The sequence below is a fragment of the Oncorhynchus gorbuscha genome, linkage group LG05 (genome assembly GCF_021184085.1).
Source record: "Oncorhynchus gorbuscha isolate QuinsamMale2020 ecotype Even-year linkage group LG05, OgorEven_v1.0, whole genome shotgun sequence".
NCBI lineage: Eukaryota > Metazoa > Chordata > Actinopteri > Salmoniformes > Salmonidae > Oncorhynchus > Oncorhynchus gorbuscha.
This window is the reverse complement of record NC_060177.1, coordinates 1,770,494-1,792,823: the sequence shown is the minus strand read 5'-3', so window position 1 is coordinate 1,792,823 and position 22,330 is coordinate 1,770,494. Positions and strand designations below refer to the sequence as shown.

Here is a 22,330-nt window from a genome sequence, read left to right as displayed (position 1 = left end):
CACAACGAAGCCTAGCCATACAAAACACACCACAGTCAACACAACGAAGCCTAGCCATACAAAACACACCACAGTCAACACAACGAAGCCTAGCCATACAAAACACACCACAGTCAACACAACGAAGCCTAGCCATACAAAACACACCACAGTCAACACAACGAAGCCTAGCCATACAAAACACACCACAGTCAACACAACGAAGCCTAGCCATACAAAACACACCACAGTCAACACAACGAAGCCTAGCCATACAAAACACACCACAGTCAACACAACGAAGCCTAGCCATACAAAACACACCACAGTCAACACAACAAAGCCTAGCCATACAAAACACACCACAGTCAACATAACGAAGACTAGCCATACAAAACACACCACAGTCAACACAACAAGCCTACCATACAAAACACACCACAGTCAACACAAGAGCCTAGCCATACAAAACACACCACAGTCAACACAACGAAGCCTAGCCATACAAAACACACCACAGTCAACACAACGAAGCCTAGCCATACAAAACACACCACAGTCAACACAACGAAGCCTAGCCATACAAAACACACCACAGTCAACACAACAAAGCCTAGCCATACAAAACACACCACAGTCAACACAACGAAGCCTAGCCATACAAAACACACCACAGTCAACACAACGAAGCCTGGCCATACAAAACACACCACAGTCAACACAACGAAGCCTGGCCATACAAAACACACCACAGTCAACACAACGAAGCCTAGCCATACAAAACAACTAAATAACCCCCCCCTTAAATAAAGCCATAATAAATAACTTGACCACTTTATTTTAGCTTGCTAACAATGACTAAGTTCATAATAAAAGTACATTTGAATGACACTAAGTGGCAGTGATTTTACAACTAATGCCGGTTTGCCTGAGGCCGATGCCGTGCAGGTGTTTGCACACATGCATATACACACACTTTCAGTCAAATAAACACATACAAGAACACACACATACATGTAATAGTGCCAGACATGCACACAAACAACACATACAGTTGACATTGCTGTTATGATGTCACTTGTCCTTGATGTCCTTTGTTTTCAATATATTTATTTTGTTTGATTTTTTTCATTGTTGTTTGCTGTTTTCTTCTGTCATTTCCTTTTGTCTCTTTAGTTCATTATCTTGGTTGTTGGTGCATTGGGGGGTTCTTGGGGGTGGGGGTCCATTATCTTGGTTGTTGGTGCATTGGGGGTTCTGGGGGTGGGGGTCCATTATCTTGGTTGTTGGTGCATTGGGGGTTCTGGGGGTACATTCTCTTGGTTGTTGGTGCATTGGGGGTTCTGGGGTACATTATCTTGGTTGTTGGTGCATTGGGGGTTCCATTATCTTGGGTGTTGGTGCATTGGGGGTTCTGAGGGGTGGGGGTACATTATCTTGGTTGTTGGTGCATTGGGGGTTCTGGGGGTGGAGGTCCATTATCTTGGTTGTTGGTGCATTGGGGGTTCTTGGGGTACATTATCTTGGTTGTTGGTGCATTGGGGGTTCTGGGGGTGGGGTCCATTATCTTGGTTGTTGGTGCATTGGGGGTTCTGAGGGTACATTCTCTTGGTTGTTGGTGTATTGGGGGTTCTTGGGGTGGGGGTACATTATCTTGGTTGTTGGTGCATTGGGGGTTCTTGGGGGTGGGGGTACATTATCTTGGTTGTTGGTGCATTGGGGGTTCTTGGGGGTGGGGTACATTATCTTGGTTGTTGGTGCATTGGGGGTTCTTGGGGGTGGGGGTACATTATCTTGGTTGTTGGTGCATTGGGGGTTCTTGGGGCTGGGGGTACATTATCTTGGTTGTTGGTGCATTGGGGGTTCTTGGGGGTGGGGGTACATTATCTTGGTTGTTGGTGCGTTGGGGGTTCTTGGGGTGGGGGTACATTATCTTGGTTGTTGGTGCATTGGGGGTTCTTGGGGGTGGGGTACATTATCTTGGTTGTTGGTGCATTGGGGGTTCTGGGGGTGGGGGTACATTATCTTGGTTGTTGGTGCATTGGGGGTTCTGAGGGTACATTCTCTTGATTGTTGGTGCATTGGAGGGTTCTGGGGTACATTCTCTTGGTTGTTGGTGCATTGGGGGTTCTTGGGGGTGGGGGTACATTATCTTGGTTGTTGGTGCATTGGGGGTTCTGAGGGTACATTCTCTTGGTTGTTGGTGTATTGGGGGTTCTTGGGGGTGGGGGTACATTATCTTGGTTGTTGGTGCGTTGGGGGTTCTTGGGGGTGGGGGTACATTATCTTGGTTGTTGGTGCATTGGGGGTTCTTGGGGGTGGGGTACATTATCTTGGTTGTTGGTGCATTGGGGGTTCTTGGGGGTGGGGTACATTATCTTGGTTGTTGGTGCATTGGGGGTTCTTGGGGCTGGGGGTACATTATCTTGGTTGTTGGTGCATTGGGGGGTTCTTGGGGGTGGGGTACATTATCTTGGTTGTTGGTGCGTTGGGGGTTCTTGGGGTGGGGGTACATTATCTTGGTTGTTGGTGCATTGGGGGTTCTGAGGGTACATTCTCTTGGTTGTTGGTGCATTGGGGGTTCTTGGGGGTGGGGGGGTACATTATCTTGGTTGTTGGTGCGTTGGGGGGTTCTTGGGGGTGGGGGTACATTATCTTGGTTGTTGGTGCATTGGGGGTTCTTGGGGGTTGGGGTACATTATCTTGGTTGTTGGTGCGTTGGGGGTTCTTGGGGGTGGGGGTACATTATCTTGGTTGTTGGTGCGTTGGGGGATTCTTGGGGGTGGGGGTAAATTATCTTGGTTGTTGGTGCGTTGGGGGTTCTTGGGGTGGGTGTACATTATCTTGGTTGTTGGTGCATTGGGGGTTCTTGGGGGTTGGGGTACATTATCTTGGTTGTTGGTGCGTTGGGGGTTCTTGGGGGTGGGGGTACATTATCTTGGTTGTTGGTGCATTGGGGGTTCTTGGGGGTGGGGGTACATTATCTTGGTTGTTGGTGCGTTGGGGGTTCTTGGGGGTGGGTGTACATTATCTTGGTTGTTGGTGCATTGGGGGTTCTTGGGGTGGGGGTACATTATCTTGGTTGTTGGTGCATTGGGGGTTCTGGGGGTGGGGTACATTATCTTGGTTGTTGGTGCATTGGGGGTTATGAGGGTACATTCTCTTGGTTGTTGGTGCATTGGGGGTTCTTGGGGGTGGGGGTACATTATCTTGGTTGTTGGTGCGTTGGGGGGTTCTTGGGGGTGGGGGTACATTATCTTGGTTGTTGGTGCATTGGGGGTTCTTGGGGGTTGGGGTACATTATCTTGGTTGTTGGTGCGTTGGGGGTTCTTGGGGGTGGGGGTACATTATCTTGGTTGTTGGTGCGTTGGGGGATTCTTGGGGGTGGGGGTACATTATCTTGGTTGTTGGTGCGTTGGGGGTTCTTGGGGTGGGTGTACATTATCTTGGTTGTTGGTGCATTGGGGGTTCTTGGGGTTGGGGTACATTATCTTGGTTGTTGGTGCGTTGGGGGGTTCTTGGGGGTGGGGATACATTATCTTGGTTGTTGGTGCATTGGGGGTTCTTGGGGGTGGGGGTACATTCTCTTGGTTGTTGGTGCATTGGGGGTTATTGGGGAATGGAATTAATTGTATTTTTTACTTTATTTTTCTTCCTGGGGGAGGGGGGGGGGACTGTGGTAGGGGCCTCGAATGGTTGAGGGACAGCTATTGGGGAATTGTGGGGGGGATCTTGGAGGGTTCGGGTTCACGTTTTTTGGCCTAGTGGTAGATCGGTCAACATGCCCTAGAGCAGGGCATTGACCCTGGAAATTAAAAAATGTAAAACAATGACTAAGTTAAACCGAAAAACACTTTGGTACCAAAAGAAGTTGTCTCTCCTGTCTGGTACTGCATTCTAACCACAGTACCAAGAGTGCCAACTCGTGTGGAAATGACCACGTCTCAACTGCTATGGGACTTCTGTGACGTTACAGACCATCAGGTGCACGTTCAGCCTAGTCCACTGGATGGCGCTGTTTACCAACATACCGGCCACTTACTGTCCCAGACTTGAAACCATGAAACAGCGCCATCTAATCAGCGGAGAAAACAGAGATGATTGGAAAGGTGATACTCCAAGGACCCCAAGTATAGGTACTGTTTTTTATAGACGTTGCCAGGTTAAAACCCTTATATGAGTTCCCTCTGGTTCGTTCAGCCATTACTATAGCGAAAATGAATGGGGAAAGATGATGGTTTTGGGAGAAACGCCCAAAAATAATGTCTGAGGTAAACACAGGCTTAGGAGATCTTATAGGGTTTGTTCTATGAGATAACATCAGTCAATTAACGTCACCATTATGAATTATGAAGTCAGAAATAGTGGTATATAGTTGGGGGTGTGTAATAGTGGTATATAGATGTTAGATGGGGGTATGTAATAGTGGTATATAGATGGTGGTATGTAATAGTGGTATATAGATGTTAGATGGTGGTATGTAATAGTGGTATATAGATGGTGGTATGTAATGGTGGTATATAGATGTTAGATGGTGGTATGTAATAATGGTATATAGATGGTTCGTATGTAATAGTGGTATATAGATGGTTCGTATGTAATAGTGGTATATAGATGGTTCGTATGTAATAGTGGTATATAGATGGTTCGTATGTAATAGTGGTATATAGATGTTAGTTGGTGGTATGTATGACAAAGTACCACACAGCACAGTAGGTGGACACAGTACCACACAGCACCGTATGTGGACACAGTACCACACAGCACAGTAGGTGGACACAGTACCACACAGCACAGTAGGTGGACACAGTACCACACAGCACCGTAGGTGGACACAGTACCACACAGCACCGTAGGTGGACACAGTACCACACAGCACCGTAGGTGGACACAGTACCACACAGCACCGTAGGTGGACACAGTACCACACAGCACAGTAGGTGGACACAGTACCACACAGCACAGTAGGTGGACACAGTACCACACAGCACAGTAGGTGGTCACAGTACCACACAGCACCGTAGGTGGACACAGTACCACACAGCACAGTAGGTGGACACAGTACCACACAGCACAGTAGGTGGACACAGTACCACACAGCACAGTAGGTGGACACAGTACCACACAGCACAGTAGGTGGACACAGTACCACACAGCACAGTAGGTGGACACAGTACCACACAGCACAGTAGGTGGTCACAGTACCACACAGCACCGTAGGTGGACACAGTACCACACAGCACAGTAGGTGGACACAGTACCACACAGCACAGTAGGTGGACACAGTACCACACAGCACCGTAGGTGGACACAGTACCACACAGCACAGTTGGTGGTCACAGTACCACACAGCACAGTAGGTGGACACAGTACCACACAGCACAGTAGGTGGACACAGTACCACACAGCACAGTAGGTGGACACAGTACCACACAGCACAGTAGGTGGTCACAGTACCACACAGCACAGTAGGTGGACACAGTACCACACAGCACAGTAGGTGGCGGCATGCACAAACAAAATGTGTGAATGCCATGATACCGAAGAAGAAGAAGAAGAAGCAGCAGCTCTGGCAAAGATGTTTATGATTAATCCAAGATAGACCACACCCTGTCGTTTCCAATGGGGAAAAATGAGTCACAGTGGGCAGGCCATGCAAGGAGGGGGCAGAGCCAAGAACGAGGCAACGAGATCCTATTTGCTCGTTCTAGCAAATATTTGCATATTTCCGTTAGGGAACGCCTACTCTGTGAAGTGCTTGTGTGCAAAATCTCAATTAGCACATGCGCTCCTTCGAAACAACGCAAATGTTTTTTTTAAATGTTGGCAAAGGGTAAGGTCTACAAAACTTAGTCCACTCTGTTCGTAACAGATTGACGTTTTGGGAACAGAAAACTGTATTGATAATCAATTGTTTCATTGATGAGAACATTTGCAGAATTTCGACCAAAATCCATCTCTTTCCATCTTCTCCCACTACCGGCCACTGGGCTTCCTCTCACTACCATATTTGGTAGTGAGAGGAAACCCCCAAGCGGATGCTTCACATTTATACATCCGGTGAAATATCCGTCTCGTTATATTTGTGGCTCTGCGACGAAAGGCAAGAATCATGAATACTCTGCATCTGCAGAGAAGCATCGCCGTAAATACTGTACGGACAATGCAGAAACCAGTTTGACCATAAATCAGCTTTGCTAAAAACGTCCAATCAGGAAAAAGCTAAACCCGGAAGTAATTTATCCAGCTGTTGGTGTGTGTGTGAGAGAAACAGAGAGAGAGAAACAGAGAGAGAGAGGAGATGGTGGTTGTTTGTGGCTTTCTTTGGGATTAAAATAATACACCGTATAATAATGTAACCGAAGACATAAATCCACGTCTGGTCTCGAACAAGGAACATTGTGGTAAGAAGAGACAGATGACGTTAAGTTAGTTTGACCAGTTAGCTTAGCTATGCTAACAGTGTTGTCATAGAAACAAACATCTTATAAACATCTTTTTGGTATTGTTATTAACAGTGTTGTCACAGATACAAACATCTTATAAACATCTTTTTGGTATTGTTATTGACAGTGTTGTCACAGATACAAACATCTTATAAACATCTTACAAACATCTTATAAACATCTTTTTGGTATTGTTATGCTAACCGGTTAGCAAGCTTTGATTTAGGTAGAAACAACTGTTGGTCAATTAGGGCAAAATAAACAATCGGTGTAACATGTTGTCAATGTTAACTAACGTAAATCACGACTCGTGAAGAGTGAAGACTTATTTGTTTGAATGATTTGCTGTAGTTACTAATTGTAGCTGGGTTTAGCTACTGTATTTGACCATTTTAATCCGTTTAGACACCCGCTGTTGTGAATGTTGTTGTGGGGAATAATCATGTTTCACACCACGAGTTACTAGTAACGTTGGCTACTAAAGAAACAATAATAAATATTCCTCAGAAAGTAGTGATCAAATGAATTGCTAGTAGATCAGATATGACCGGTGTTCTTCTCGTAACACAGTAAAACCAAAGAGACGATGTGGACTGGATCAGAACGATGTGGCATGTGTGAGTAGTCATAACCTGTCACTGACTATCAGAGCATGTAACAGCCTGCTAGTCTAGGCTATTTAAAGAGGGTATGGGTGTGACCCGTAGCCAGGCTTTTGTAGACAACATACCAGACCCGACTATTAGGAGATGAGTGAGTTTCCTCAACTGCAGAGGAAGGTGGAGCTTGACTGAATGATACCCGATACTACAGCCACGGTTGTGCTTGTTTCTCCACTCTTTGTTGTGTGGATAGCTGCACCTAGACACGACAACATCCTAAAAGGCTCCCCATTCCCTTTTATAGTGTCATTTGGGACGCACACTATGTTATTCATTCAGTCAAGCTCCACCTTCCTCTGCAGTTGAGGAAACTCACTCATCTCCTAATAGTCGGGTCTGGTATGTTGTCTACAAAAGCCTGGCTACGGGTCACACCCATACCCTCTTTAAATAGCCTAGACTAGCAGGCTGTTACATGCTCTGATAGTCAGTGACAGGTTATGACTACTCACACATGCCACATCGTTCTGATCCAGTCCACATCGTCTCTTTGGTTGTACTGTGGTCCTTCTGTAGCTCAGTTGGTAGAGCATGGCGCTTGTAACGCCAGGGTAGTGGGTTCGATCCCCGGGACCACCCATACGTAGAATGTATGCACACATGACTGTAAGTCGCTTTGGATAAAAGCGTCTGCTAAATGGCATATATTATTATATTATTATTATTATTCAGGGCTCATTGTGACTCTTGGCGCCTAAATGCTCAGACTAGTTAACATTAAACCTGGCCTGGACCACATTATACACAAATGACACATTTGGCCTTTGGGCTTAAGTAGTTGAATGTGTTTGTACATCCAGACAGGGGTGTGGGAGAAAGCTACATGGCCACATGTGTGTTTATGTCCCCATCAGGGAAATATGCTGTTGTGGAAGGGATAGACGCCAGTGTGCAGATCTGGGTTGCATCTGTGGGAATACACACACACACACACACACACACACACACACACACACACACACACACACACACACACACACACACACACACACACACACACACACACACACACACACACACACACACACACACACACACACACACACACACACACACACACACACACACACACACACACACTTGGCACTCCACCACCTCACATTGCTGACACATTTCCGTGGCTCGTGGTCTAACATGGTGTGTGTCTGCACAGGTATTTGGGCCTGGATGAGGTCTGGTAGCCAACCATGTTCCCCTGCTCCACCACAACACAGCAGACCAGAGGAGAGGAGTAGACAGACAGTACAATTCAATGTCATTGTGAAGAGGACACTGTGAGGTGAGTTACATATGGTTAGTGTGTTGTGGAGATGGCTATTAGACCTAGTTTAAATACTACTAGTTCTACACACCATACAGACAGAGGCTAGGGCTTCCTGTAGGCTGGGGCTTCCTGTAGGCCAGGGCTTCCTGTAGGCTTCCCAGGGCTTCCTGTAGGCTAGGGCTTCCTGTAGGCTAGGGCTTCCTGTAGGCTAGGGCTTCCTGTAGGCTAGGGCTTCCTGTAGGCTAGGGCTTCCTGTAGGCTAGGGCCTCATGTAGCCCAGGTCTGGTGTCTGTCTACTACAGTTATGTAGGGGGTAACCTGTAGCCCAGGTCTGGTGTCTGTCTACTACAGTTATGTAGGGGGTAACCTGTAGCCCAGGTCTGGTGTCTGTCTACTACAGTGATGTAGGGGGTAACCTGTAGCCCAGGTCTGGTGTCTGTCTACTACAGTGATGTAGGGGGTAACCTGTAGCCCAGGTCTGGTGTCTGTCTACTACAGTGATGTAGGGGGTAACCTGTAGCCCAGGTCTGGTGTCTGTCTACTACAGTGATGTAGGGGGTAACCTGTAGCCCAGGTCTGGTGTCTGTCTACTACAGTGATGTAGGGGGTAACCTGTAGCCCAGGTCTGGTGTCTGTCTACTACAGTGATGTAGGGGGTAACCTGTAGCCCAGGTCTGGTGTCTGTCTACTACAGTGATGTAGGGGGTAACCTGTAGCCCAGGTCTGGTGTCTGTCTACTACAGTGATGTAGGGGGTAACCTGTAGCCCAGGTCTGGTGTCTGTCTACTACAGTGATGTAGGAGGTAACCTGTGTTTGTATTTATCAGGATCCCCATTAGCCACTGCAAAAGCATCAGTTACTCTTCCATGGATCCACATGAAACATGACTTGATGCATAGTAGTTATTAGTCGAGGACTGAAATACATACATCTAAAACATCACACGGTCTACATGTTAGCACACACACACAATATCTAGGTCTAATACATAACACAGTGTAAATATGTATGCAATGGGACTGTGAAGAGACCTTTTGTGCAGTAAGGTGTTATTTTATCTGGTTGTATATAGTACCCTGAGTTACCTGGGTTAGCAAAGAGTTCCATGTAGTCATGGCTCGATTTTATACGGTGTGTTTCCCCGGCCTCTGTTCTGGACCCGGGGACTGTGAAGAGACCTCTGGTTGAATGTGTTGTACCGATGAGTGTCTGGACTGTGAAGAGACCTCTGGTTGAATGTCTTGTACCGATGAGTGTCTGGACTGTGAAGAGACCTCTGGTTGAATGTCTTGTACCGATGAGTGTCTGAACTGTGAAGAGACCTCTGGTTGAATGTCTTGTACCGATGAGTGTCTGAACTGTGAAGAGACCTCTGGTTGAATGTCTTGTACCGATGAGTGTCTGACCTGTGAAGAGACCTCTGGTTGAATGTCTTGTACCGATGAGTGTCTGACCTGTGAAGAGACCTCTGGTTGAATGTCTTGTACCCGATGAGTGTCTGGACTGTGAAGAGACCTCTGGTTGAATGTCTTGTACCCGATGAGTGTCTGGACTGTGAAGAGACCTCTGGTTGAATGTCTTGTACCGATGAGTGTCTGACCTGTGAAGAGACCTCTGGTTGAATGTCTTGTACCGATGAGTGTCTGACCTGTGAAGAGACCTCTGGTTGAATGTCTTGTACCCGATGAGTGTCTGAACTGTGAAGAGACCTCTGGTTGAATGTCTTGTACCAATTTGTACCAATTGCTTGAACGGGGAGTGTAGTAACATCGACACCGCGCACAAAGACCAATTAGTGATGTCTACATTTTAGTCATTAAGCAGACGAGAGGCTCTTATCCAGACTGACTTACCAAATTATCTGTACAAGGAGTGGTCCTCTGACGAGGTCAGATACCTAGGCTGTACTAGGAGTGGTCCTCTGACGAGGTCAGATACCTAGGCTGTACTAGGAGTGGTCCTCTGACGAGGTCAGATACCTAGGCTGTACTAGGAGTGGTCCTCTGACGAGGTCAGATACCTAGGCTGTACTAGGAGTGGTCCTCTGACGAGGTCAGATACCTAGGCTGTACTAGGAGTGATCCTCTGACGAGGTCAGATACCTAGGCTGTACTGGTGGCGATCCTCTGACGAGGTCAGATACCTAGGCTGTACAAGGAGTGGTCCTCTGACGAGGTCAGATACCTAGGCTGTACTAGGAGTGGTCCTCTGACGAGGTCAGATACCTAGGCTGTACTAGGGGTGGTCCTCTGACGAGGTCAGATACCTAGGCTGTACTAGGAGTGGTCCTCTGACGAGGTCAGATACCTAGGCTGTACTAGGGGTGGTCCTCTGACGAGGTCAGATACCTAGGCTGTACTAGAGTGGTCCTCTGACGAGGTCAGAGGCTGTACTAGGAGTGGTCCTCTGACGAGGTCAGATACCTAGGCTGTACTAGGAGTGGTCCTCTGACGAGGTCAGATACCTAGGCTGTACTAGGAGTGGTCCTCTGACGAGGTCAGATACCTAGGCTGTACTAGGGAGTGGTCCTCTGACGAGGTCAGATACCTAGGCTGTACTAGGAGTGGTCCTCTGACGAGGTCAGATACCTAGGCTGTACTAGGAGTGGTCCTCTGACGAGGTCAGATACCTAGGCTGTACTAGGAGTGGTCCTCTGACGAGGTCAGATACCTAGGCTGTACTAGGAGTGGTCCTCTGACGAGGTCAGATATCTAGGCTGTACTAGGAGTGGTCCTCTGACGAGGTCAGATACCTAGGCTGTACTAGGAGTGGTCCTCTGACGAGGTCAGATACCTAGGCTGTACTAGGAGTGGTCCTCTGACGAGGTCAGATACCTAGGCTGTACTAGGGGTGATCCTCTGACGAGGTCAGATATCTAGGCTGTACTAGGAGTGGTCCTCTGACGAGGTCAGATACCTAGGCTGTACTAGGAGTGGTCCTCTGACGAGGTCAGATACCTAGGCTGTACTAGGAGTGGTCCTCTGACGAGGTCAGATACCTAGGCTGTACTAGGACTGACGAGGTCAGAGTGGTCCTCTGACGAGGTCAGATACCTAGGTGGTCCTCTGACGAGGTCAGATACCTAGGTGAGGGGTGGTCCTCTGACGAGGTCAGATACCTAGGCTGTACAGTGCTCTGACGAGGTCAGATACCTAGGCTGTACTAGGGGTGATCCTCTGACGAGGTCAGATACCTAGGCTGTACTAGGGGTGGTCCTCTGACGAGGTCAGATACCTAGGCTGTACTAGGGGTGATCCTCTGACGAGGTCAGATACCTAGGCTGTACTAGGAGTGGTCCTCTGACGAGGTCAGATACCTAGGCCTAGGGGTGGTCCTCTGCTCAGATACTAGGCTGTACTAGGGGTGGTCCTCTGACGAGGTCAGATACCTAGGCTGTACTAGGAGTGATCCTCTGACGAGGTCAGATACCTAGGCTGTACTAGGAGTGGTCCTCTGACGAGGTCAGATACCTAGGCTGTACTAGGAGTGATCCTCTGACGAGGTCAGATACCTAGGCTGTACTAGGGGTGATCCTCTGACGAGGTCAGATACCTAGGCTGTACTAGGAGTGGTCCTCGAGGTCAGATACCTAGGCTGTACTAGGGTCAGATACCTAGGCTGTACTAGGAGTGGTCCTCTGACGAGGTCAGATACCTAGGCTGTACTAGGGGTGGTCCTCTGACGAGGTCAGATACCTAGGCTGTACTAGGGGTGGTCCTCTGACGAGGTCAGATACCTAGGCTGTACTAGGGGTGATCCTCTGACGAGGTCAGATACCTAGGCTGTACTAGGAGTGGTCCTCTGACGAGGTCAGATACCTAGGCTGTACTAGGAGTGGTCCTCTGACGAGGTCAGATACCTAGGCTGTACTAGGAGTGGTCCTCTGACGAGGTCAGATACCTAGGCTGTACTAGGAGTGGTCCTCTGACGAGGTCAGATACCTAGGCTGTACTAGGAGTGGTCCTCTGACGAGGTCAGATACCTAGGCTGTACTAGGAGTGGTCCTCTGACGAGGTCAGATACCTAGGCTGTACTAGGAGTGGTCCTCTGACGAGGTCAGATACCTAGGCTGTACTAGGAGTGGTCGAGGTCAGATCTAGGCTGAGGAGTGGTCCTCGAGGTCAGATACCTAGGCTGTACTAGGAGTGGTCCTCTGACGAGGTCAGATACCTAGGCTGTACTAGGAGTGGTCCTCTGACGAGGTCAGATACCTAGGCTGTACTAGGAGTGGTCCTCTGACGAGGTCAGATACCTAGGCTGTACTAGGAGTGGTCCTCTGACGAGGTCAGATACCTAGGCTGTACTAGGAGTGGTCCTCTGAGGTCAGATACCTAGGCTGTACTAGGGAGTGGTCCTCTGACGAGGTCAGATACCTAGGCTGTACTAGGAGTGGTCCTCCGAGGTCAGATACCTAGGCTGTACTAGGAGTGGTCCTCTGACGAGGTCAGATACCTAGGCTGTACTAGGAGTGGTCCTCTGACGAGGTCAGATACCTAGGCTGTACTAGGAGTGGTCCTCTGACGAGGTCAGATACCTAGGCTGTACTAGGAGTGGTCCTCTGACGAGGTCAGATACCTAGGCTGTACTAGGAGTGGTCCTCTGACGAGGTCAGATACCTAGGCTGTACTAGGAGTGGTCCTCTGACGAGGTCAGATACCTAGGCTGTACTAGGAGTGGTCCTCTGACGAGGTCAGATACCTAGGCTGTACTAGGGAGTGAGTGGTCCTCTGACGAGGTCAGATACCTAGGCTGTACTACTAGGAGTAGGGTACCTCTGACGAGGTCAGATACCTAGGCTGTACTAGGAGTGGTCCTCTGACGAGGTCAGATACCTAGGCTGTACTAGGAGTGGTCCTCTGACGAGGTCAGATACCTAGGCTGTACTAGGAGTGGTCCTCTGACGAGGTCAGATACCTAGGCTGTACTAGGGGTGGTCCTCTGACGAGGTCAGATACCTAGGCTGTACTAGGAGTGGTCCTCTGACGAGGTCAGATACCTAGGCTGTACTAGGGGTGGTCCTCTGACGAGGTCAGATACCTAGGCTGTACTAGGAGTGGTGCTCTGACGAGGTCAGATACCTAGGCTGTACTAGGGGTGATCCTCTGACGAGGTCAGATACCTAGGCTGTACTAGGGGTGGTCCTCTGACGAGGTCAGATACCTAGGCTGTACTAGGGGTGATCCTCTGACGAGGTCAGATACCTAGGCTGTACTAGGAGTGGTCCTCTGACGAGGTCAGATACCTAGGCTATACTAGGGGTGGTCCTCTGACGAGGTCAGATACCTAGGCTGTACTAGGGGTGGTCCTCTGACGAGGTCAGATACCTAGGCTGTACTAGGAGTGATCCTCTGACGAGGTCAGATACCTAGGCTGTACTAGGAGTGGTCCTCTGACGAGGTCAGATACCTAGGCTGTACTAGGAGTGATCCTCTGACGAGGTCAGATACCTAGGCTGTACTAGGGGTGATCCTCTGACGAGGTCAGATACCTAGGCTGTACTAGGAGTGGTCCTCTGACGAGGTCAGATACCTAGGCTGTACTAGGAGTGATCCTCTGACGAGGTCAGATACCTAGGCTGTACTAGGAGTGGTCCTCTGACGAGGTCAGATACCTAGGCTGTACTAGGAGTGGTCCTCTGACGAGGTCAGATACCTAGGCTGTACTAGGGGTGATCCTCTGACGAGGTCAGATACCTAGGCTGTACTAGGGGTGGTCCTCTGACGAGGTCAGATACCTAGGCTGTACTAGGGGTGATCCTCTGACGAGGTCAGATACCTAGGCTGTACTAGGAGTGGTCCTCTGACGAGGTCAGATACCTAGGCTATACTAGGAGTGGTCCTCTGACGAGGTCAGATACCTAGGCTGTACTAGGAGTGGTCCTCTGACGAGGTCAGATACCTAGGCTGTACTAGGAGTGGTCCTCTGACGAGGTCAGATACCTAGGCTGTACTAGGAGTGGTCCTCTGACGAGGTCAGATACCTAGGCTGTACTAGGAGTGGTCCTCTGACGAGGTCAGATACCTAGGCTGTACTAGGAGTGGTCCTCTGACGAGGTCAGATACCTAGGCTGTACTAGGAGTGGTCCTCTGACGAGGTCAGATACCTAGGCTGTACTAGGAGTGGTCCTCTGACGAGGTCAGATACCTAGGCTGTACTAGGAGTGGTCCTCTGACGAGGTCAGATACCTAGGCTGTACTAGGAGTGGTCCTCTGACGAGGTCAGATACCTAGGCTGTACTAGGAGTGGTCCTCTGACGAGGTCAGATACCTAGGCTGTACTAGGGGTGATGCTCTGAGGTCAGATACCTAGGCTGTACTAGGGGTGATGCTCTGACGAGGTCAGATACCTAGGCTGTACTAGGGGTGATCCTCTGACGAGGTCAGATACCTAGGCTGTACTAGGGGTGATGCTCTGAGGTCAGATACCTAGGCTGTACTAGGGGTGATCCTCTGAGGTCAGATACCTAGGCTGTACTAGGGGTGATCCTCTGAGGTCAGATACCTAGGCTGTACTAGGGGTGATCCTCTGAGGTCAGATACCTAGGCTGTACTAGGGGTGATCCTCTGACGAGGTCAGATACCTAGGCTGTACTAGGAGTGATCCTCTGACGAGGTCAGATACCTAGGCTGTACTTAACCCACATATAGTTGTGATAGTAGATGTTGTTGCTGTGGTGACCAGCACTGAAACTAGGCTAGTTGTTGCTGTGGTGACCTGCATTGACACTAGGCTAGTTGTTGTTGTGGTGACCTGCACTGACACTGGGCTAGTTGTTGCTGTGGTGACCTGCACTGACACTAGGCTAGTTGTTGTTGTGGGAACCAGGCAGCAGGTGCTGGTCAGCGGAACCAGGCTGCAGGTGCTGGTCAGCGGAACCAGGCTGCAGGTGCTGGTCAGCGGAACCAGGCTGCAGGTGCTGGTCAGTGGAACCAGGCAGCAGGTGCTGGTCAGTGGAACCAGGCAGCAGGCGCTGGTCAGCGGAACCAGGCAGCAGGCGCTGGTCAGCGGAACCAGACAGCAGGCGCTGGTCAGTGGAACCAGGCAGCAGGCGCTGGTCAGTGGAACCAGACAGCAGGTGCTGGTCAACAGAACCAGACAGCAGGTGCTGGTCAGCAGAACCAGACAGCAGGCAGTAAGCAGGTGCTGGTCAGCGGAACCAGGCAGCAGGCGCTGGTCAGTGGAACCAGGCAGCAGGTGCTGGTCAGCAGAACCAGACAGCAGGCAGTAAGCAGGTGCTGGTCAGCGGAACCAGGCAGCAGACAGTAAGCAGGTGCTGGTCAGCAGAACCAGGCAGTAAGCAGGCGCTGGTCAGCGGAACCAGGCAGCAGGCGCTGGTCAGCGGAACCAGGCAGCAGGCGCTGGTCAGTGGAACCAGGCAGCAGGTGCTGGTCAGTGGAACCAGGCAGCAGGCGCTGGTCAGTGGAACCAGGCAGCAGGTGCTGGTCAGCAGAACCAGACAGCAGGCAGTAAGCAGGTGCTGGTCAGCGGAACCAGGCAGCAGACAGTAAGCAGGTGCTGGTCAGCAGAACCAGGCAGTAAGCAGGCGCTGGTCAGCGGAACCAGGCAGCAGGCGCTGGTCAGCGGAACCAGGCAACAGGCGCTGGTCAGTGGAACCAGGCAGCAGGCGCTGGTCAGCGGAACCAGGCAGCAGGTGCTGGTCAGCGGAACCAGGCAGCAGGTGCTGGTCAGCGGAACCAGGCAGCAGGTGCTGGTCAGCGGAACCAGGCAGCAGGTGCTGGTCAGCAGAACCAGGCAGTAAGCAGGTGCTGGTCAGCGGAACCAGACAGTAAGCAGGCGCTGGTCAGTGGAACCAGGCAGCAGACAGTAAGCAGGCGCTGGTCAGCAGAACCAGACAGCAGACAGTAAGCAGGCGCTCCTCAGCAGAACCAGGCAGCAGGCGCTGGTCAGTGGAACCAGGCAGCAGGTGCTGGTCAGCGGAACCAGGCAGCAGGTGCTGGTCAGCGGAACCAGGCAGCAGGTGCTGGTCAGTGGAACCAGGCAGCAGGTGCTGGTCAGCGGAACCAGGCAGTAAGCAGGTGCTGGACAGCGGAACCAGGCAGTAAGCAGGTGCTGGTCAGTGGAACCAGACAGTAAGCAGGCGCTGGTCAGTGGAACCAGGCAGCAGACAGTAAGCAGGCGCTGGTCAGCAGAACCAGACAGCAGACAGTAAGCAGGCGCTGGTCAGCAGAACCAGGCAGCAGACAGTAAGCAGGTGCTGGTCAGCAGAACCAGGCAGCAGACAGTAAGCAGGCGCTGGTCAGCAGAACCAGGCAGTAAGCAGGCGCTGGTCAGCAGAACCAGGCAGTAAGCAGGCGCTGGTCAGCAGAACCAGGCAGCAGGGCTCTAATTCTCTATTCTGGGCCCTGTGCTTTGTGAGTTGAGAGTTAAAGGTTGACTCACCTCTGGGTGTATGACTGATGTTTTAGGGGAGACCGAGAGAAGCTTCAGAAGGATTTATTCAACGATTCTACCACATTCAGTCCAAATAAAGCCCAATAGTTTGCCTGTGGTCCTGTTGTTAATGGACTTGACAGCACAGCAAGGGTGGAACACTATTTTGTGGAGCTGTGAAATAGACTATTGGTAAATGACTATTTCTGATGCCTTTTCTCTCCGTCTCTGTCCTCCCCTTCCTTCCAGTGCAGGATGCAGTCTTCAGGCCACCGGCAGCGCGACACAGAGCAGCACCAACCCCTGCTGTCAGCTGACGATGACCCTGAGGCTGGGGCAGGTCCTCTGTGTCCTCCGGCTGACCAGGACGGCCTGTGGTTTATCCAGGACGGCTGTGGTATAGTCTGTGGTGTGGTGACCTGGTTGTTGGTCCTCTACGCTGACTTTGTGGTCAATCTGGTGATGCTGCTGCCAAACAAGAGCTTGTGGTACTCCGTGATCAACGGAGCGCTGTTTAACTTCCTGGTCGTCATGGCGCTGGCCTCGCATCTACGGGCCATGCTGTCAGACCCGGTGAGAAGTTGGAGGGGGTGGGGAGGGAGCAGACGGAAGGGGAGGAAGGAGAGACAAGACCAGGGGGGAGGAAGGAGAGACAAGACCAGGGGGGAGGAAGGAGAGACAAGACCGGAGGGAGGAAGGAGAGACAAGACCGGGGGAGGAAGGAGAGACAAGACCGGGGGAGGAAGGAGAGACAAGACCGGGGGAGGAAGGAGAGACAAGACCGGGGGGAGGAAGGAGAGACCAGGCGGTGGGAGGAAGGAGAGACCAGGCGGTGGGAGGAGAGAGGAGAGAGAGAGACAAGGCGGTGGGAGGAAGGAGAGAGAGAGACCAGGCGGTGGGAGGAGAGAGAGACAAGGCGGTGGGAGGAAGGAGAGAGAGAGACAAGGCGGTGGGAGGAAGGAGAGAGAGAGACCAAGCGGTGGGAGGAAGGAGAGAGAGACCAAGCGGTGGGAGGAAGGAGAGAGAGAGACCAGGCGGTGGGAGGAAGGAGAGAGAGAGACCAGGCGGTGGGAGGAAGGAGAGAGAGAGACCAGGCGGTGGGAGGAAGGAGAGAGAGAGACCAGGTGGTGGGAGGAAGGAGAGAGAGAGACCAGGCGGTGGGAGGAAGGAGAGAGAGAGACCAGGCGGTGGGAGGAAGGAGAGAGAGAGACCAGGCGGTGGGAGGAAGGAGAGCGAGAGACCAGGCGGTGGGAGGAAGGAGAGAGAGAGACCAGGCGGTGGGAGGAGAGAGAGACCAGGCGGTGGGAGGAGAGAGAGACCAGGCGGTGGGAGGAAGGAGAGAGACCAGGCGGTGGGAGGAAGGAGAGAGACCAGGCGGTGGGAGGAGAGAGAGAGAGAGAGAGAGACCAGGCGGTGGGAGGAAGGAGAGAGAGACCAGGCGGTGGGAGGAAGGAGAGAGAGAGACCAGGCGGTGGGAGGAAGGAGAGAGAGAGACCAGGCGGTGGGAGGAAGGAGAGAGAGACCAGGCGGTGGGAGGCTCTGGTCATTGGAGAGGTTGTCAACTTCCTCGCTGTCATGGCCCTGGCATCGCACCTCAGAACGATGAGACGTCTGTCTCTGTGAGGACGGGGGGGGGTGACTCTCCCTGCTCTCTGGGTGAAGGAGAATGTCTCCTGGGAGGACACATGAGCAGCTGTCTGAGGGGGAGAGGGAGACTGACAAGTGACTGACTGACTAGTGCTGTAGGGACAGACTGACTGACTGACTATGTTTCCTTCCCTCAGGGTAAAGACTATATAGATTGATGTTTCCTCAGGGTAAAGACTATATAGATTGATGTTTCCTCCCCTCAGGGTAAAGACTATATAGATTGATGTTTCCTCCCCTCAGGGTAAAGACTATATATATTGATGTTTCCTCAGGGTAAAGACTATATAGATTGATGTTTCCTCAGGGTAAAGACTATATAGATTGATGTTTCCTCCCTTCAGGGTAAAGACTATATAGATTGATGTTTCCTCAGGGTAAAGACTATATAGATTGATGTTTCCTCAGGGTAAAGACTATATAGATTGATGTTTCCTCAGGGTAAAGACTATATAGATTGATGTTTCCTCAGGGTAAAGACTATATAGATTGATGTTTCATCAGGGTAAAGACTATATAGATTGATGTTTCCTCAGGGTAAAGACTATATAGATTGATGTTTCCTCAGGGTAAAGACTATATAGATTGATGTTTCCTCAGGGTAAAGACTATATAGATTGATGTTTCCTCAGGGTAAAGACTATATAGATTGATGTTTCCTCAGGGTAAAGACTATATAGATTGATGTTTCCTCAGGGTAAAGACTATATAGATTGATGTTTCCTCAGGGTAAAGACTATATAGATTGATGTTTCCTCAGGGTAAAGACTATATAGATTGATGTTTCCTCAGGGTAAAGACTATATAGATTGATGTTTCCTCAGGGTAAAGACTATATAGATTGATGTTTCCTCTCCTCAGGGTAAAGACTATATAGATTGATGTTTCCTCAGGGTAAAGACTATATAGATTGATGTTTCCTCAGGGTAAAGACTATATAGATTGATGTTTCCTCAGGGTAAAGACTAGGTTGTTTCATGTATAGAATAGATAGGACATTGAATAGTCTCTGAAGTCTGTTTGTGTCTGTCGTGTTCTGATGACGGTCTGACCCCTCCCGTCAGGGGGCGGTTCCTAAGGGCAACGCCACCAAAGAGTACATGGACAGTCTGCAGCTGAAACCTGGAGAGGTCATCTATAAATGTCCCAAGTGTTGCAGCATCAAGCCACAGAGGGCTCATCACTGCAGGTAGACACCATGACAGAGATGGTACAGATATCTATAGATACATACTGCAGGTAGACACCATGACAGAGATGGTACAGATATCTATAGATACATACTGCAGGTAGACACCATGACAGAGATGGTACAGATATCTATAGATACATACTGCAGGTAGACACCATGACAGAGATGGTATAGATCTCTATAGATACGTATCACATCAAGACACAGAGGGCTCATCACTGCAGGTAGACACCATGACAGAGATGATATAGATATCTATAGATACATACTGCAGGTAGACACCATGACAGAGATGGTATAGATATCTATAGATACGTATCACATCAAGGCACAGAGGGCCCATCACTGCAGGTAGACACCATGACAGAGATGATATAGATATCTATAGATATATACTGCAGGTAGACACCATGACAGAGATGATATAGATATCTATAGATACATACTGCAGGTAGACACCATGACAGAGATGGTATAGATCTCTATAGATACATACTGCAGGTGAGGGATACTCAGTGGCTTAAGGTGTCCGCATGCTTCCCAGACGAAACAGTTTGTGCATACAGTACCAGTCAAAACCTTTAGAACACCTACTCATTCAAGGGTTTTTCTTTATTTTTACTATTTTCTACATTGTAGAATAATAGTGTTGACATCAAAACTATGAAATAACACATATGGAATCATGTAGTAACCAAAAATGTGTTAAACAAATCAAAATATATTTTAGATTCTTCAAAGAAGCCACCCTTTGCCTTTGCCTGATGACAGCTTTGCACACTCTTGGCATTCTCTCAACCAGCTTCATTAGGTAGTCACCTGGAATGCATTTCAATTTTAACAGGTGTGCCTTGTTACAAGTTCATTTGTGGAATTTCTTTCCTTCTTAATGCGTTTGAGCCAATCAGTTGTGTTGTGACAAGAAGTTAGCCCTATTTGATAAAAGACCAAGTCCATATTATGGCAAGAACAGCTTAAATAAGCAAAGAGTAACGACAGTCCATCATTACTTTAAGACATGAAGGTCAATCAATAAGGAATATTTCAAGAACTTTTAAAGTTTATTCAAGTGCAGTCGCAAAAATCAGCACTATGATGAAACTGGCTCTCATGAGGACCGCCACAGGAAAGAAAAACCCAGAGTTACCTCTGCTGCAGAGGATAAGTTCATTAGAGTTACCAGCCTCAGAAAATGCAGCCCACATAAATGCTTCAGTTCAAATAACAGACACATCTCAACATCAACTGTTCAGAGGAGACTGAGTGAATCAGGCCTTCATTGTCGAATTGCTGTAGAGAAACCACTACTAAAGGACACCAATGAGAAGAAGAGACTTGCTTGGGCCAAGTAACACGAGCAATGGACATTTAGACTGGTGGAAATCTGTCCTTTGGTCTGATGTGAGATTTTTGGTTCCAACCAATGTGACTTTGTGAGACGCAGAGTAGGTGAACGGATGATCTCCGGATGTGTGGTTCCCACCGTGAAGCATGGAGGAGGAGGTGTGATGGTGCATTCTGCAGTGATACACCATCCCATCTGGTTTGCGCTTAGTGGGACTATCATTTGTTTTTCAACAGGACAATGACCCAACACACCTCCAGGCTGTGTAAGGGCTATTTGACCAAGAAGAAGAGTGATGGAGTGCTGCATCAGATGTCCTGACCTCCACAATCACCCGACCTCAACCCAATTGAGATGGTTTGGGATGAGTTGGACCGCAGAGTGAAGAAAAGCAGCCAATAAGTGCTCATGTCATGTTTGTCATTTATTATCATGTCTTGTCCCTGTGCTCCCCATGCTATTCGTTTCCCTCTGCTGGTCTTATTTGGTTCTTTCCCTCCTATCCCTCTCTCTCCCCCTCCCTCTCTCACTCTCTCGCTCTCTCTTCTCTCTATCGTTCCGTTCCTGCTCCCAGCTGTTCCTATTCCCCCTAATCATCATTTAGTCTTCCCACACCTGTTCCCGATCCTTTCCCCTGATTAGAGTCCCTATTTATTCCTTTGTGATCCGTTCCTGTGCCGTCGGTTCCTTGTATTGTATTCACCATGCTGTGATTGCGTTTCGCCCTGTCCTGTCGTGTTTTTGCCGTGATTGTGTATCACCCTGTCCTGTCGTGTTTTGTGCCTTCATCAGACGCTGCGTGTGAGCAGGTGTCTCAGTCGACTACGGCCTGCGCCTACCCGAAGCGACCTGCAGTCTGTGGCCGCTTCTCCAGTTGTTTTCCCCTCTACAATCTAGAGGATTTCTGTTATTCCGTTTTGAACATTAATAAACTCTGTTTCTGTTAAGTCGCGTTTGGGTCCTCGTTCACCTGCATGACAGAAGGAACCGACCAAGGAATGGACCCAGCGACTTCAGACGCTCGTTACACTGCCGTCGAGATCCAAGGAGCCATGCTCGGCAGACACGAGCAGGAATTGTCCGCTGCTCGCCATGCCGTGGAGAACCTGGCCGCTCAGGTTTCCGACCTCTCTGGACAGTTCCAGAGTCTACGTCTCGTGCCACCTGTTACTTCCTGGCCTGCCGAGCCTCCAGAACCTAGGGTTAATAACCCACCTTGCTACTCCGGGCAGCCCACTGAGTGCCGCTCCTTTCTCACGCAGTGTGAGATTGTGTTCTCTCTCCAACCCAACACATACTCTAGAGAGAGAGCTCGGGTTGCTTACGTCATTTCACTCCTTACTGGCCGGGCTCGAGAATGGGGCACAGCTATCTGGGAGGCAAGGGCTGATTGCTCTATCAAA

General features: G+C 49.8%; 1 protein-coding gene across 1 annotated transcript; it reads left to right on the top strand.

The window, feature by feature from the left end:
• The first annotated feature begins 6,119 nt into the window (after positions 1-6,119).
• Positions 6,120-19,583, top strand: LOC124035361 (palmitoyltransferase ZDHHC7-like). Its single transcript, XM_046348823.1, has 4 exons — positions 6,120-6,383; positions 8,241-8,366; positions 16,993-17,316; positions 19,455-19,583. Exons 3-4 carry the CDS (start codon positions 16,999-17,001, stop codon positions 19,581-19,583), a joined length of 447 nt encoding a protein of 148 aa, XP_046204779.1. The 5' UTR covers positions 6,120-6,383; positions 8,241-8,366; positions 16,993-16,998.
• The last annotated feature ends 2,747 nt before the right edge of the window (positions 19,584-22,330 follow it).

What these genes read in the sequence shown, in the direction of transcription:
- LOC124035361 (XM_046348823.1), top strand. Translation starts at nt 16,999, where the DNA reads ATGCAGTCTTCAGGCCACCGGCAGCGCGACACAGAGCAGCACCAACCC. An exon ending in GGGCCATGCTGTCAGACCCG is followed by an intron (nt 17,317 to 19,454) that starts GTGAGAAGTTGG and finishes CCCTCCCGTCAG; the next exon opens with GGGGCGGTTCCTAAGGGCAA.